Raw genomic sequence first — 14002 nt, 5'->3', positions numbered from 1 at the left:
ACAGCAATGGTAACAACTATAACTCCTCAGACTTTGGATTGGTCCATTGTACACTGCCACTGCCAGTATGATGGCCAGTGAAGAACATATATATTAAGGGTGAATCAGACTAATCCAACTAATCCAATTTTGCTGAACTTTATTCAAAATGAATACTATATGCTGAATTGTTCACTCAACTATTCTAGAAATTCTGCAAGATACATTGAAGCCATGTGTAAAGTGCTCTTGCCTAATTGACACTTTTATCCTTATTCGCTTATTTACATTTTAGGAATAGCATTTAATTTCCTTACTTCTCTAAAAGGTTTGTGATTCAGTTTGGGTCAAGACACATTGTACAATAAGATAATGCATGAGTTTCCATGAGGAAATATGTCCTGGCCTACCGTGCGTATTAGGAGTAGCCTTGCATAGGGATTTTCCCTTGCTGTGTGGAGTATATTTTTAGGAAGGAGAGGAGGGATGGATGGACAGAGGCAGCTGGGGATAGAGGAGTGTGATTCATCAGTGACCTAGAATCATCATTGGACTAGAATCCCTATACCAGCAGCAGCTTATGTGTAGGCCTACCTCTCCTTTCCACTTTGCAATACAGTCTAATAACAACACTGACAGAGACAGGAGGCACGGTCCCAGGCTCCTAAAGATCAAGGAATTCTGTTGATGTTAGGAGTTTTACTGTGCCCAAGTATGTTCAAAACTCTTCATTATTTAACAAAGGGAATTTAAAAAAAAATGTTTACAGTATTCAGGGCTGAGATCAGTGAAGTAGAGAGCTGGCTAGAGCTGAGATTTTCCTAACTCAATCCACCTTGTTCTCGGATGTGCAAGTCATGACTTAACATGTCATTTACTGTGACTCAGGTAGTAAACACTTCACTATTAATCAGTGTCTGAGAGACATAAGGCCACTGACATTTGCACCCTTTAAGAGCAAACCCCAAGAGGAAATTGAGATCTGAAGTTATTTGCATGTAGATTTCCCAGACAAAACCATTAAAAGTAGGTTATTTAAACTGGGTGATACTGGTCATTTATGTCCAACCAGACTAAAATGGCCAACCAGACTAAAAAGGGTCCTCAGACAGGCCCCTTGTTGTATCTAACAATATCCATAGCATCTGTGGCCTATTGATAGAAATACATGGGAATTTCTAAAAGGAATGTAAAAGCACTCACCCCTGTTTTAATGTTCTGTTGCTATATGAGTAGTACAATGAAATGGGAACTGACCACCAATGGCAATAAGATATCAGAGACTGTTATTACAAAAATATAAAACAAAGGGTGGAATATTGTAGCCTTGCACTGTGGCTATGAGGAAAATAACGATGGATGTCTGAGGGATGTAGGGGGCTTCCTGTTTTCAGTTAGTCATTTCCTGGTGGTTAGTGGATCTGTAAAGTAGCTTGCGTAAAGGTATAGTTTTAATCTACGTATTCCTGTAATTACCCTGTCACAAGTTACTATGTGCAGTTGAGCACAGTACTTGCCTCTGACCTTTTGTATGTTTTCTTTGAAGATAGAATCCAAATTAATAGTCGCAAGTACTATCTGACTGCATGTGTACTAATATACTTATAACACTGTGATTACAGATATTATTCCATTATGCTGGCATAAGGTCTGTGTAATGTATATGGACGTGTGGTAGAAAATGGAAGGAACTATGTGGAGACAACAATAGGCCTAGCCTACTGGTAGGCCAACGCTATATTGCTTGATGTTGACCTTGATAAAAATAGAGATGCGTTGCCATACAACTTTGAAAGTCACTGCGGCAATGTTTATGTTTTACACTAAATATGATGGCAAGATAAGTTACCTGGGATGCCCTGGTTGTATCCCTTTAATTCACCTTAATTTACCCCACATGTAAAGGGTGTTTCAAGTTGAAACATTACTTTTGAAATGTTTTATTCAAATGATCTTTCAACCACTCAAGAAGTAGAACTATTAGATGTTCAGGGTTAATTCTGTAGTAATGAATGCATGATGATGGTATTTGTACATCTATTTGAATGTTTTACAGCGCCTGTGTTCTGGGCTCCTCCTCCTTCTCCCCCAGGAAGAGAACAAGGATCATTACCTAATAAGACTGTGTGTGGCTGGAATGGTTTGTTTATACTGGCCAGACAGTGGGAGAGTAGTGATCTACTGAACCAAAACATGCAACAGCACAGCCAACTGTATCCACATATAATACTAGGAAACGTTTTTGCCTTCTGTGAGACGTAGTAGTTTGGCATAGTTAGAAACAAGTTGCATACTTTGCCATGAGCCAGAAAAACATGAACTATAGCACAGTTTCTGAAGCTGAAGGTCTTTCTGGCTTAATTTTGGGAAGCACAATATTTCAGGTTTGCAATAGCAGAATGGACCAAAAGCTGACATCTCTCAGGCACAACAAATGTTGCCATCTAGTGGTTAGAGTAAGTCAACAACCCTTTCCAAACCAATACATTACAGCTGAGCTTGACCCATTACCCCGGCCAATGAAGTAGAATTATGAGACATAGTAATGAGACATATGTTAGCATTGCATTTTTATTTTGGGGCGAATATTTAAAAAAAAGTTCATTATATAAACTGCACATACACAACAAACAAAAAACGAGTAATACAGGCTTGTGTGTATGTGGCTACGTGTCTAAGACTACATTCAATCTTAAAATTGTAGGAGCAAATTACAAGGCATTTACAATCCTAAACCTTTGACATCAGACACTGCCACTTATACAGTCTTCAAATGTATCAATAAGTGTGATTGGATACCAATAAAATATGTTCAATTAATTGTAGGCATTGTGTACTTACATCCAATCGTAGGTAACAAATGACACCAAATTCAAATGCCTCCAATTCATCAGGTATCTGAAATACTGTATGGCTTTTCTTTTAAAGATGGGCACAATCAGTCCAAATATATTAGAATGGTCTTTTGAATATAAATTGTATAATTACAAGGTTGTTGTAGAAAATGTCAGCTCCTTGTGTGATGAAGACAGTTCAGATCAGAATGGTGCCAGTTTGAATATGTCCTGCTGCCAATAACCTAGGTGGGTACCAGTATAATAAATAATATAAAGGCTATACAGAACAGGGAACAGTTAATATCATGTAAATATTGAGAAAAAGATTTGTAAGTTTATAAGGGAATGTGGAAAGACTCTTTGATCCATTGGTCACGAGAGTTTTGAGTTGGCTGGAGAGACAGTGAAGTGCCAGGTGGATCCCTAGGTACATTGTCAACATCGTTGTCCTCCTCTTCGTCATCCTCCTCTTCCTCAGAGTAACCATTTTCTGTAGTGAAGGTGCTCTCTGAAAGCAGAGAGGACGAGATGTCCTGGATAGACTCATAGAGAGACCACAGCTGACAGAGCAGAGACATGTCCAACTGCCTCAGGCCCACCTAGCACAGACAACAGGAACAGATACTTGTGACAATCATCTCATACATGAACTATAGCAACTTTGTAAATTGTGTAGAAGCAGCTATGATTCCATTTGGAAATGGAATATTGCATAATACTTCTAGTAGTTTTCTAGAATAATTGTGTTTGAAATGCAATGTATTTGCTTACAATATCCAAAGAAAAAGCATCAGTGACAAATGGAACAGTCACTGTATATGACAAACAGGGCTGTAGCCAGGGTCTGAGTTTTAGTGAGGTCCGAAAGTGGGGGTATGACATTTTAAGAAAGTTAAATCGCATTCATTAATTTCTATAAAATGTTAAAACTCAAATGCTATTTGGACAACAGCAAAAACGACCCCAGCCATTATCACATTGGTAGCTGTAGCTTCATTAAAGGGATACCTCAGGATGTTGGCCATGAAGCCCTTTATCTACTTCCTCAGAGTCAGACGAACACTTGGATACTATTTTATGTCTCTGCGTGAAGGAAGTTGCTAACTAGCCTTAGCGCAATTACTGGAAGTCTATGGTATCTACTAGCATGCTAGCAGTTTCCATAGACTTCCAGTCATTGTGCTAAGGCTAGTTAACTTCCTTCACACAGAGACATAAAATAGTATCCAAGAGTTCATCTGACTCTGAGGAAGTAGATAAAGGGCTTCATGGCCTTTAACCTCAGCCGATCTACAAACACGTAGCCTATTAGCTATACAGTTAACCACTACACATTAACTCACATTTACTCAGCACTAGGATTAAAAACTATAATTTATTACATACAGCGGGACCTATGTTAGTAGAAAAAGTATTTTATTAACAAAAGCTTAACAAATATGTTTGCTTTACATTACTTTTTTGTGTGTGCAGTTTTACAGATAATTTAGTACAATTCTACACATTTTTCCATGTTAATATGATCTCTGAGTCAGTGACGGACAAATTCAATGGGTGCCCCCTGGAGGTCAAGTCCAGGTTGCATAAAACATCTATAGGGTTTATTAAGGAATAACTTTACCTTACCTAAGGGAATTGTTTAAGGGTGTTGAATAGAGACCCTAAAATATTACCTTAAGTCAAATCAAATTGTATTGGTCACATACACATATTTAGCAGATGTTATTCCGGGTGTAGTGAAATGCTTGTGTTCCTAGCTCCAACAATGCAGTAGTATCTAAAAAGAATTCACAACAATACACACAAATCTAAAAGTAAAAGAATGGAATTAAGAAATATATAAATATTAGATTTAGTCATTGCCACTCCGATATTGCTCAAACACAGTAGAATAGAATACAGTATATACAAATGAGATGAGTAAAGCCGTATGTAAACATTATTTAAACATTATTAAACTGACCAGTGTTCCATTATTAAAGTGGCCAGTGACTCCAAGTCTATGTATATAGGACAGCAGCCTCCAAGGTGCTGGGTTGTGTAACCGGGTGGAAGCCGGCTGGTGATGGCATACTTAATAAGGGGTTTTACAGTAGTTTGAAGGCATGTATGGCAGAAAGAGTATCTGGTTACCATGGAGACAGCCTGGTTCACTGATTAAATGCCTCCTCGAAGAGATGGCTTTTTATTTTGTGAGATAGCAAAATAGAACTTCTACAATCAAGGCAGGATAATAAACCACATTTCTTGTAGATACTTTTTTATATTACTTTTCTATTTCAAGTTAGTTTACAGACTAGCTAGCTAACTTTGTAACCATGGATTGTGCACCTTCCATTGTTAAGCTAGCTAACGTTAGCTAGCTGGTTGATGTTTTCCTTTTGTAACCGGAACAGATGAAAGACACATTCACCTCCACAAATGCTGTTTACATTGATATTCATATTGAATGAAGAAGTTAATGGGCCTCATGGCCACCCTTAACCTTTTCACTTAATTTAAGGGGGAAATTCACATAAAAAATTTTGTGCAACTGACTTAAAGTTAAGGAAACTTTAAATCAGTTGCACTGGTGGGTAATTCGGTCATGATTACTAACGTTACAACTTTACACTAACTAGACCAATTTACAAATCTATGTAAATGACTGACATGGGCTAATTGAGTGACATATAACAAGAGGAAAACTGCTGATACGTAACCAATTTAATCTTGTGTATTCTACTATGCTACAGTAAATTGATACCCCGACTGAGGTCCGGTTCAAAAAATAACGGTGTCCTCATATATAGCTAAGACCCTGAAGACAAATTACTATCAGAAATAGCTTTCCTCATACCATTTCTTTGCGCAGCACAGCGAGCGCTGCATCCAGACTTGGAGGCTTGCTGAGGCCAAGAGAGTTGCTCACTCTAGACTTGCTGATATCGGCCTGAATGCGTGTCCGTTTACTGTATACTTTTTCGATGTCTCTCCATGAGCCACCACTGGAGTTCAGGATGCCGCTGAGGCCTTTTGGCAAAGGGGGTAGTCCTTCGATTGAAGAGACGCTCCCTGGACATTCAGGAGGACTGGACTGGAACCCATTCATTTTTTCCCTACCTCTTTATCAATGTATTTTTGAAAAAGAAAAAACCTTGCCGCGCGTTTAATCATATAGCATAATATAACTGCCAGAAATATTAAATCATAAAGAAAATGTTGAATTCAATAATGGAAGAACACTATCACGTATGTGATTTCAAAATAGTAGTTTTCGTTGATTGCCTCAGATCAGCGTTTTACTTCTACCGATAATGAGCGTTTAGTTACAACAGAATATGTTGCATATGTAAAGAGGGAATAGGTCTACCGCAACATCGTTTCAATAAAAAAAACTCGGTTCACCTTCACGCCTATTATTGTAATTCCAACGAGTCCTCAATAGTACAATAGCGGCGCCGTGCACACAGCGTCCATCGTTGTGTGGATGAAAAATGACTTTGACCATGAAAACATTAATATCGTATGTTTAAAAAAAAAGCTGTTAGCAAGATTCATTTATTCCTCGTTTCCTTGTTTTTTTTACTCCACAACGCTTTCCTTTGTCTCAACTGACAACCTCGCCCCTCGATAAATCCCCGCCCCATCCCACTTCATCGCAGCGAGGCGCTTCACCGCTGTCAAAATCACTCACTATATTTGGGGATAGAGGAAACAGTAGTAGGATGTCCTTAGGAACAATAACGCTGAGGAACTAAACTATCCTATGTTGATGCCAGTGTTTGATTTAATCCTAGCAATACCAAATTCTGCACCTTTACCCATTTCTAAATGCCTTTATACATTAAGACAAAAACCACTATGAAAACTCCCACAAAATATTGCTATTCATAAATACTGAATATTTAAATATTGTATATAGCTCCTTTACCTCAAATTCTACTCTATTCCATTTTTTCCAATTATACAAACAAATTGAAATTCACCCAATAGCCTACTACATAAGTGACCCTTAAAAGTTATAATTATGACACTAAAAACTACTGTCCTTATCAAAAACATCCCAGCTGCTTCAACACGTCAGGAAACTCTCACTACAATACAGAATATTAAGTATATCAACTAGTATAGATTGCTACTGTATCTACAATGCTATACAATTACATGGAAAATTGTTTTAAAATGAATAATAACCACAGAGAAAGTATGAATAACGTGGATAAATTCTGATTTTATAAACAATTGACATACATTAATACCAACCAGTCAAACACCATTCAACTATATTTAGCTCAAGATGTTCGACCACTCAGCGGTGCCCATTGTCATCATGCAAGTTTGTGTCAAAACTTTACCCTGCATCCACAGAGAAGACTGCAAATAAAAAGTAACAGCAATGTATAAACAAAATATAACTACAGGTCAGGCCCTCAAAATGCAAAGTATGCATATGCAGACAGTTGTCCAAGTTTATTATAATAACCTTAACCGGCAGAGGCGAAGCAGCTTCAACTTGTCACAAAAACCATTGCAAGGGAAACAAGCTGCTATAACTTCCGGTGTTGCTTATGTGAGTCAGTGTGTGTTGATGCCTTATTTCTTTCTTTTTTTCTTTTTTTTCTTTTCTTTTTTTTGTTGAATTGCCATCAGTTCAGTCTCATGATTGGTGAAGCTCTTTCAGGCTGCGCAGTGAATCTGCACAGCTGCGGATCAAGCTGCACAGCTGGATACTGGCCTCTACTGAGGCTGAGTGCTGGAGCTCCTGTGTGGCCCACCGCAGCTTGTGCAGCACTACTTCCTCAGCACTGGATAGGGCTGGGTGAGGTGCAGGGGCTACTAGGGGGGCTGGCACCTGGACTGGCTGGATGGAGGGGGTGGACGGAGGGAGGAAGCTGGGGGTCACGGTGGATGCAGGAGAGGGGTTGGCTGGTGGAGGTAGGGGTCCTCTCAGTCCTGACGCAGCCCCCTCACAGTGCTCTGGTCTGGGCTGCCCAGTGATGGAGAGGGGGGCGTCGCTGGAGGGTGCTTCATTGGCCTGAGGGACAGGCTGAGAGGCCAGCTGTCTCTCTCGGACCTGTGACAGGGCAGCTTGGGCATTCAGAGCTGAGTGTGAGAGGAGAGTAAGACAAAAGAGGGAAGAGAAGGATATGAAAGGAGAAGAAAGTTTAGTTGCAAACCAAGTCATGACTCATAATCAGGGCCCAGTGTTAGGTAAGGAAATTCCTTTCCTAGCCTTACTACCCATTCACATCGCTCCGGCCAAACGCCATGCCCAATGGCGTTACTTCTCCACGATTTGCTTTCCCCACGGACGTCTTGTAGAATGCTAACACATTGACTGTTCTGATCGGACCCAGAAACCGATGGTTTGGGCCAGAGCAACGCCTCTCATTTTGACATCAGCACAAACTACTTCTAGGATGACAATGTATGGAGCGATCAACAGAGCAGTGGAATTCAATTCAGGATGAGTCGTCAAGCAACTCTTTCGCCTTCTCATAACAGAAATGATCCTAACCCTGCACACTCTTACCTGGGTTGTCCTTGTCTACGTCAGAGTCCAGCTCCTGACATGCAACACAGTAGTTCTTCTTCTGCTTGTCCTGAAGGAGAATCGTCTGGAGGCACAAAAGACAAATTCTTCAACACAAGACCTAATGTCATACCCCTTATTAGTAAAGCTACTTAGATGCTGACTAAAACCTCCAAAGACAAGATCAATCAATCTCTTTAGCATAACATAATACATATATTTAGCTATAGATCTCACTGTATCTAATGTTGGCTAACATGTGGCAAATATATTAACTGGGTTGGTCTGGATTATCCCCCACTCACCCCACATTGCTCACAGCATTCTCCTAACATCTTGTAGCCCTTGAGGAGGTAGGCGCCCATGAGCTTGCTTATCTTGTCCTGTCGTTCCCGCTGAGCATGAATAACCTTCATCTCAGATTCTGAAGGGGGTGTCCACTCGAAGTCATCATCATCTGACAGGGCAACCATGGTGGATGAGAGGAGTAAACCGAAATTAAAGCAACCAGAACTCAGTCATTTGGACACAGCTGGCTGGCTAGCTGTTTTTAGAAACGTGTGTGTATTTGCATACACTAGAATTGCTTTCAATTATATTGACATTAGGTTTTTTATTTAACTAGGATAGTCAGTTAAGAACAAGTTATTATTTACAATGACGGCCTACACCGACCAAACCCGGACGACGCTGGGACAATTGTGCGCCGCGCTATAGAACTCCCAATCACGGCCAGTTGTGATACAGCCTAGAATCGTAGTGACGCCTCTAGAGCAGCGGTAAGCAGAGAGGAATTGGGTCTACAACAGACCCACGTTTGGAACGTCTGTTTAATAATACCACCCTTTTGATAATGTCTCAAATTCCCTCCACCGACACAGTAGCTAAGTTGAAACGGAATTGTATTTAACTTCTGGCTTCATGCGGACTGTTTTTGTGCAATACACCCGCGTTACTAAAAGCACCTAACGTTACAGTAGTACTGGCTGGCTTGCTCATCACGCAGCTAGCTAAATTAGTTAGCTTATCAAACTGACAGTAGATAGTCGATTTCAGTTAACCTAGATAATGTTAGCGGCTGATAACTTTAGATAAGTGAGTTAACTAGATGGTTAGCAAGCAAGTATCACGCGACGTCAGTTTGTGCTAACTGAACTGGAGACACTGGTAGACCAAAACACCTAGCTGGCAAGTTAATTAGCCAACTAGCTAACGTTAGCTGGCTAAGCTAACCATGCTAGCTGTCAAAGTGGGCTTTCAGGCTAAACTTTAATTCACAAAAACGTCGGAGTCTGGCATTCTGAAAGACAATTAGCAAAATAAACTTGTGAGAACGCCAACCAAAATAAAACATGAGTATTTAAGAAAATAAGTTGTCTTATTTACCTGCATTCAGTGCCATAATTCCACTGCTATGCCTGGTTGCTGCACGCCGTTTCTTCCCCCAAAAAAACGTTGTACACATGCGTGCACTGACTTAACTTAAGGTGTAACGGTTGAGCTCCGCTACCGCCACCTTTCGTGCTGGAAGAATACAGCCAGCTCAGAAACTGAAGCTACCGCCATAGAGATAAGAAAAATCAGATAAGTAAAATAGAAAATGCATTTCATTTTCTGCATAGAGAAATACCGATTTTTTTTATTTGACGGTATCTAGAAACACATAATCCACTCTCCACAATGTTGTAACATATGGCCATCTGACACTTCAGCTCTTAAAGACACAAGACAATGCATTGAATGTTTGTTGTTCATTTCGACTGACTTTTGACACCAAGTTTTGCCCTGTACAACCAAAGCATCAAGTTAGGGCAGAAATGCCTGCTAGTTTATGCTTGGGCTTTGCATTTGCTCCTCCATCATCTCCAACCACGCTGTCCTCTTGTCATCCTCCTTGCTACAAACCCTCTATCCAGTGGACAACACTGTCATCCCAGTCTCCTGGGAGCAGCAGTAAGAGGTAGCCCATCACGATGATAGCTGCTGCAGCCACTCTGACCCGGCTGAGCTGTGGGGCTGCAGCGACATAGAAATCCAACGCTGCAGAGATACAGTAGAGGTCAGGCATAGTGGAATGCTGTTTGAGATGCCAACAATGACCTCAGGAAAACATGTATGAAGATCTCTCATGACACCATTGTTTCTCTTGATTTATTATTGGGGTTTTATTTAAACAGATACATCTAATTATTCTGTACCTGTATTAGCTGGGATACTTGGTAACATTCCAAGAGAAATAAGGGTGGGGTAGGCAAGCACACTTCATAGATTCACCAACACATTAAAAGCTGATGATGAGAGGGGAGGAATAAAATTGAAACATTTGCTAATTTAATATCTGGACAGAAATGAGCGGTGGAGTGTTACAGAGGAGCAGGGAGGCCTTCACACGCAGTGTGTCGCCGAGGATGTAGTAGGTTAGAGGCCAGTACTCCACATGTGTGAGGTAGAGCAGCACATACACAGCTGCATATCCCCACATAGGACAGCAAAGCACTTGCCGCACCTGGCTGCATCTCTCCCACTCACTTTCTAAACGACACCTGAAAACAACGAACACATGAATATGTCTTCCCACCACAACAGTTAAGATTTTCCTGTTCTGAACAGGAAGAAGTCGTGTCCATGGATGAGTCGGGCGATGACCTTGTAGAGAGAGGGCTGTGGTTGAAGCTGAGCCTACTCCCAGAACCACTCCTGTGATTAGTTAGGAGAACTTACGCAGCCGGTTAGGAGATTTAGCGTAGCAGGTTAGAATAATAAGGTTAATTTTAGGGAAAGGGTTAGGGTTAGCAAAAAAAATCAATATCACCAAAGCTGTATCCCATCTAGATATGACCACACCACTAAGGAGGTGTTCAGAACATAGAGATAGTTAGAGGACTCAAAGTGGCCAAAAATGGAGATGGTCTCAATGGCGTTGCTGCGCGCTCACAGACGCCACAATGGGACAGATACAGTACAAAGAATAGTCCTCGATCATTCTCTATTGTTCAGAATCCTCAAATATTGGCACTTTCATTTTCTGACTGTTTTAACACACTGCAAAGGGGTTGGCTTGAAGTTACTGTATTTCATTTTGCAGTACACCTACTGTAATCTAAATACAGTATCAAAACAAGTACTGTGTAATGACGCACATTACAATACATTGACCCTGTTGTACTGTAAAAAAGTAAATGCTACTGTTATCGTAATGAATGAATGGATTAAGTAAATTAATTGAAGGGATTGGGGTTTTCACAGTATTTTACTGTAATTACACTGAACAAAAATATAAACGCAACATGCAACAATTTCTAAGATTTTCCTGAGTTACAGTTCATTAAAGGAAATCAGTAAATTGAAACAAATGATTTAGGCCTTGATCTATGGATTTCACATAACTGTTAATACAGATACGCATCTATTGGTCACAGATTCCTTAAAAAAAGGGTAGAGGTGTGGATCAGAAAACCAGTCCGTATCTGGTGTGACCACCATTTCTCTCATGCATGGCGACACATCTCCTTCGCATAGAGTTGATTGTGGCCTGTGGAATGTTGTCCCACTCCTCTTCAATGGCTTTGCGAAGTTTCTAGATATTGTCGGGAACTGGAACACGCTGTCGTACGCGTCGATCCAGAGCATCCCAAACATGCTCAATGGCCGGGCCACATGTCAGATGAGTATGGAAGAACTGGGATATTTTCAGCTTCCAGGTATTGTGTACAGATCCTTGCAACATGGGGCTGTGCATTATCATGCTGAAACATGAGGTGATGGCGGGGGATGAATGGCACAGAAATGGGCCTCAGGATCTCGTCACGGTATCTTTGTGTATTCAAATGGCCATCGATAAAATGCAATTATGTTTGTGTCCGTAGCTTATGCCTGCCTATACCATAACCCCACCTCCACCATGTGGCATTCTGTTCACAATGTTGACTTGACATCAGCAAACTGCTGGCTAACACGTCTGCCATCTGCCCAGTACAGTTGAAACCGGGATTCATCCGTGAAGAGCACACTTCTCCAGCGTGCCAGTGGCTATCAAAGGTGAGCATTTTCCCTCTGAAGTTGGTTACGACGTCGAATTTTAGTCAGGTCAGGCCCTGGTGAGGACAACGAGCATGCAGATGAGCTTCCTTGAGACTGTTTCTGACAGTTTGTACAGTAATTCTTTGGTTGTGCAAAACCACAGTTTCATTAGCTGTCCAGGTGGCTGGTCTCAGATGATCACGCAGGTGAAGAAGCTGTATATGGAGGTCCTGGGTTGGCCTGGTTCCGTGTACTGCCAAATTCTCTAAAATGATATTGGAGGCGGCTTATGGTAGAGAAATTAACATTCAATTATCTGATAACAGGTCTGGTGGTCATTCCTGCTGTCAGCATGCCAATTGCACACATCTGTGGCATTGTGTTGTGTGACAGAACTGCACATTTTAGAGTGGCCTTTTATTGTCCCAAGCACAAGGTGTACCTGTGTAATGATATGCCACACCTGTCAGATGGATGGATAATCTTGGCAAAGGAGAAATGCTCACTAGGAGGGATGTAAACAAAATTGTGCACAAAATTTGAGAGTAATAAGCTTTTTGTGGGATCAACACTTTACATGTTGCGTTTATATTTTTGTTCAGTATACATGGGATTTGTGAAAACAGATTGGCTGCCCGGTGATTTGCTTACACATGACAGAATATCAATGAATATTATAATATTATAACAAAGGCTTCTAAACTGGCAGCAACTAAAGGGCAACACAGACCAAAATAGCAAAATGCTCAACCATTAAGACTTGCTGCCACAGCAATGTGTTCCTTATACATTTTAAATTAATGGGGCATTACTACGACCACATACCAGTACAGCACTCTCACTAATGGGTGGAACTAGCTCCAAAAATACAGTACGGTACTGTATTCTGTGGGATGGACATACAGTACCATTCAACAAACAGCAATTCTTTCCCTGGCCACAACATTTTCCCACAATGCACCATAATTTACAGTATGCTGCAGTAAAATGTTTTACAAAATTACCGTATAAATTACAGTTTTCCATTACTGTGCAGCTTTTGAGGTATTTGTGGTGGGTGGGTGTGGCCTGATCAATAAGGGTGTGATCATTATCCATGGCAATCTCCTGCAGCACACCATACACAATCGCCCTTTGGGCCACCATAATCACGTAGTTCAACTACATTTTGCTGTAGCTTGGTGGAAGTTGAACTAAATTGAAATTTACAGTAGGTAGTGTTTTCAGTAGTTCATAACTTTTTTTGCCATGTAGCGGTGTAGCTAGCTACTGGAACTGCGCACTACTTCTTTTGCAAAAATAAAATAGGAAGTAGGCAAGAATTTCCTTTATTTTTTCAGCATCAGTCCTTCCTAATTCTCACTAGATACATAGTTTTTGTGTTTAATAGGCAAGAATTAAACATTATTTTAACATCTGACTCCAGAATGATCTGTTCAATGATATTTCAGATTTAGATATGATTATTTTATCACAAAGTAGTTTTTCAAAGTAACTTCAGTTAAGTAAACTATATGTTTCTTAAATGTAGCTTTAGTGTTGCTTAACTTCTTCCAGTGTGCTCTAATTGGCCGTTCTTCAACTGGTCTTTCAGTACAGTACCATTTCCATTGAATTAAACTTTGAACACCGTTCTGTCAAACTGAATGGA

General features: G+C 40.5%; 2 protein-coding genes and 1 pseudogene across 2 annotated transcripts; all 3 read right to left on the bottom strand.

Moving 5' to 3' along the window:
• Positions 1-2536: 2536 nt before the first annotated feature.
• fam89b (family with sequence similarity 89 member B) lies at positions 2537-6438 on the bottom strand. The gene is made up of 2 exons (XM_071337709.1): positions 5656-6438; positions 2537-3415 (listed from the first exon to the last, which is right to left on the bottom strand). Exons 1-2 carry the CDS (start codon positions 5905-5907, stop codon positions 3152-3154), a joined length of 516 nt encoding a protein of 171 aa, XP_071193810.1. The 5' UTR covers positions 5908-6438; the 3' UTR covers positions 2537-3151.
• A 571-nt stretch (positions 6439-7009) lies between these two features.
• Positions 7010-9897, bottom strand: LOC139536949 (protein ZNRD2-like). The gene is made up of 4 exons (XM_071337707.1): positions 9718-9897; positions 8637-8788; positions 8332-8416; positions 7010-7901 (listed from the first exon to the last, which is right to left on the bottom strand). The coding sequence occupies exons 1-4, from the start codon at positions 9794-9796 to the stop codon at positions 7456-7458; spliced, it is 762 nt and encodes a 253-aa protein (XP_071193808.1). The 5' UTR covers positions 9797-9897; the 3' UTR covers positions 7010-7455.
• A 235-nt stretch (positions 9898-10132) lies between these two features.
• On the bottom strand, positions 10133-13497 carry LOC139538019 (solute carrier family 35 member F3-like; annotated as a pseudogene).
• Between the last annotated feature and the right edge of the window lie 505 nt (positions 13498-14002).

Source organism: Salvelinus alpinus, chromosome 13, assembly GCF_045679555.1.
Source record: "Salvelinus alpinus chromosome 13, SLU_Salpinus.1, whole genome shotgun sequence".
In the NCBI taxonomy this organism is placed as follows: domain Eukaryota; kingdom Metazoa; phylum Chordata; class Actinopteri; order Salmoniformes; family Salmonidae; genus Salvelinus; species Salvelinus alpinus.
The sequence above is the reverse complement of the archived record's forward strand: the minus strand, read 5'-3'. Positions and strand labels throughout refer to the sequence as shown.

Bases quoted from the DNA above. Each gene is read 5' to 3' on its own strand.
- LOC139536949 (XM_071337707.1), bottom strand. From the start codon at position 9,796: ATGTGTACAACGTTTTTTTGGGGGAAGAAACGGCGTGCAGCAACCAGG. The intron at 8,789-9,717 runs GTAAATAAGACA...TTGCCCTGTCAG, and splicing joins AATTATGGCACTGAATGCAG to ATGATGATGACTTCGAGTGG. The intron at 8,417-8,636 runs GTGAGTGGGGGA...TTGTGCCTCCAG, and splicing joins AATGCTGTGAGCAATGTGGG to ACGATTCTCCTTCAGGACAA.
- fam89b (XM_071337709.1), bottom strand. From the start codon at position 5,907: ATGAATGGGTTCCAGTCCAGTCCTCCTGAATGTCCAGGGAGCGTCTCT. The intron at 3,416-5,655 runs GTATGAGGAAAG...TGTCTGTGCTAG, and splicing joins CTGTGCTGCGCAAAGAAATG to GTGGGCCTGAGGCAGTTGGA.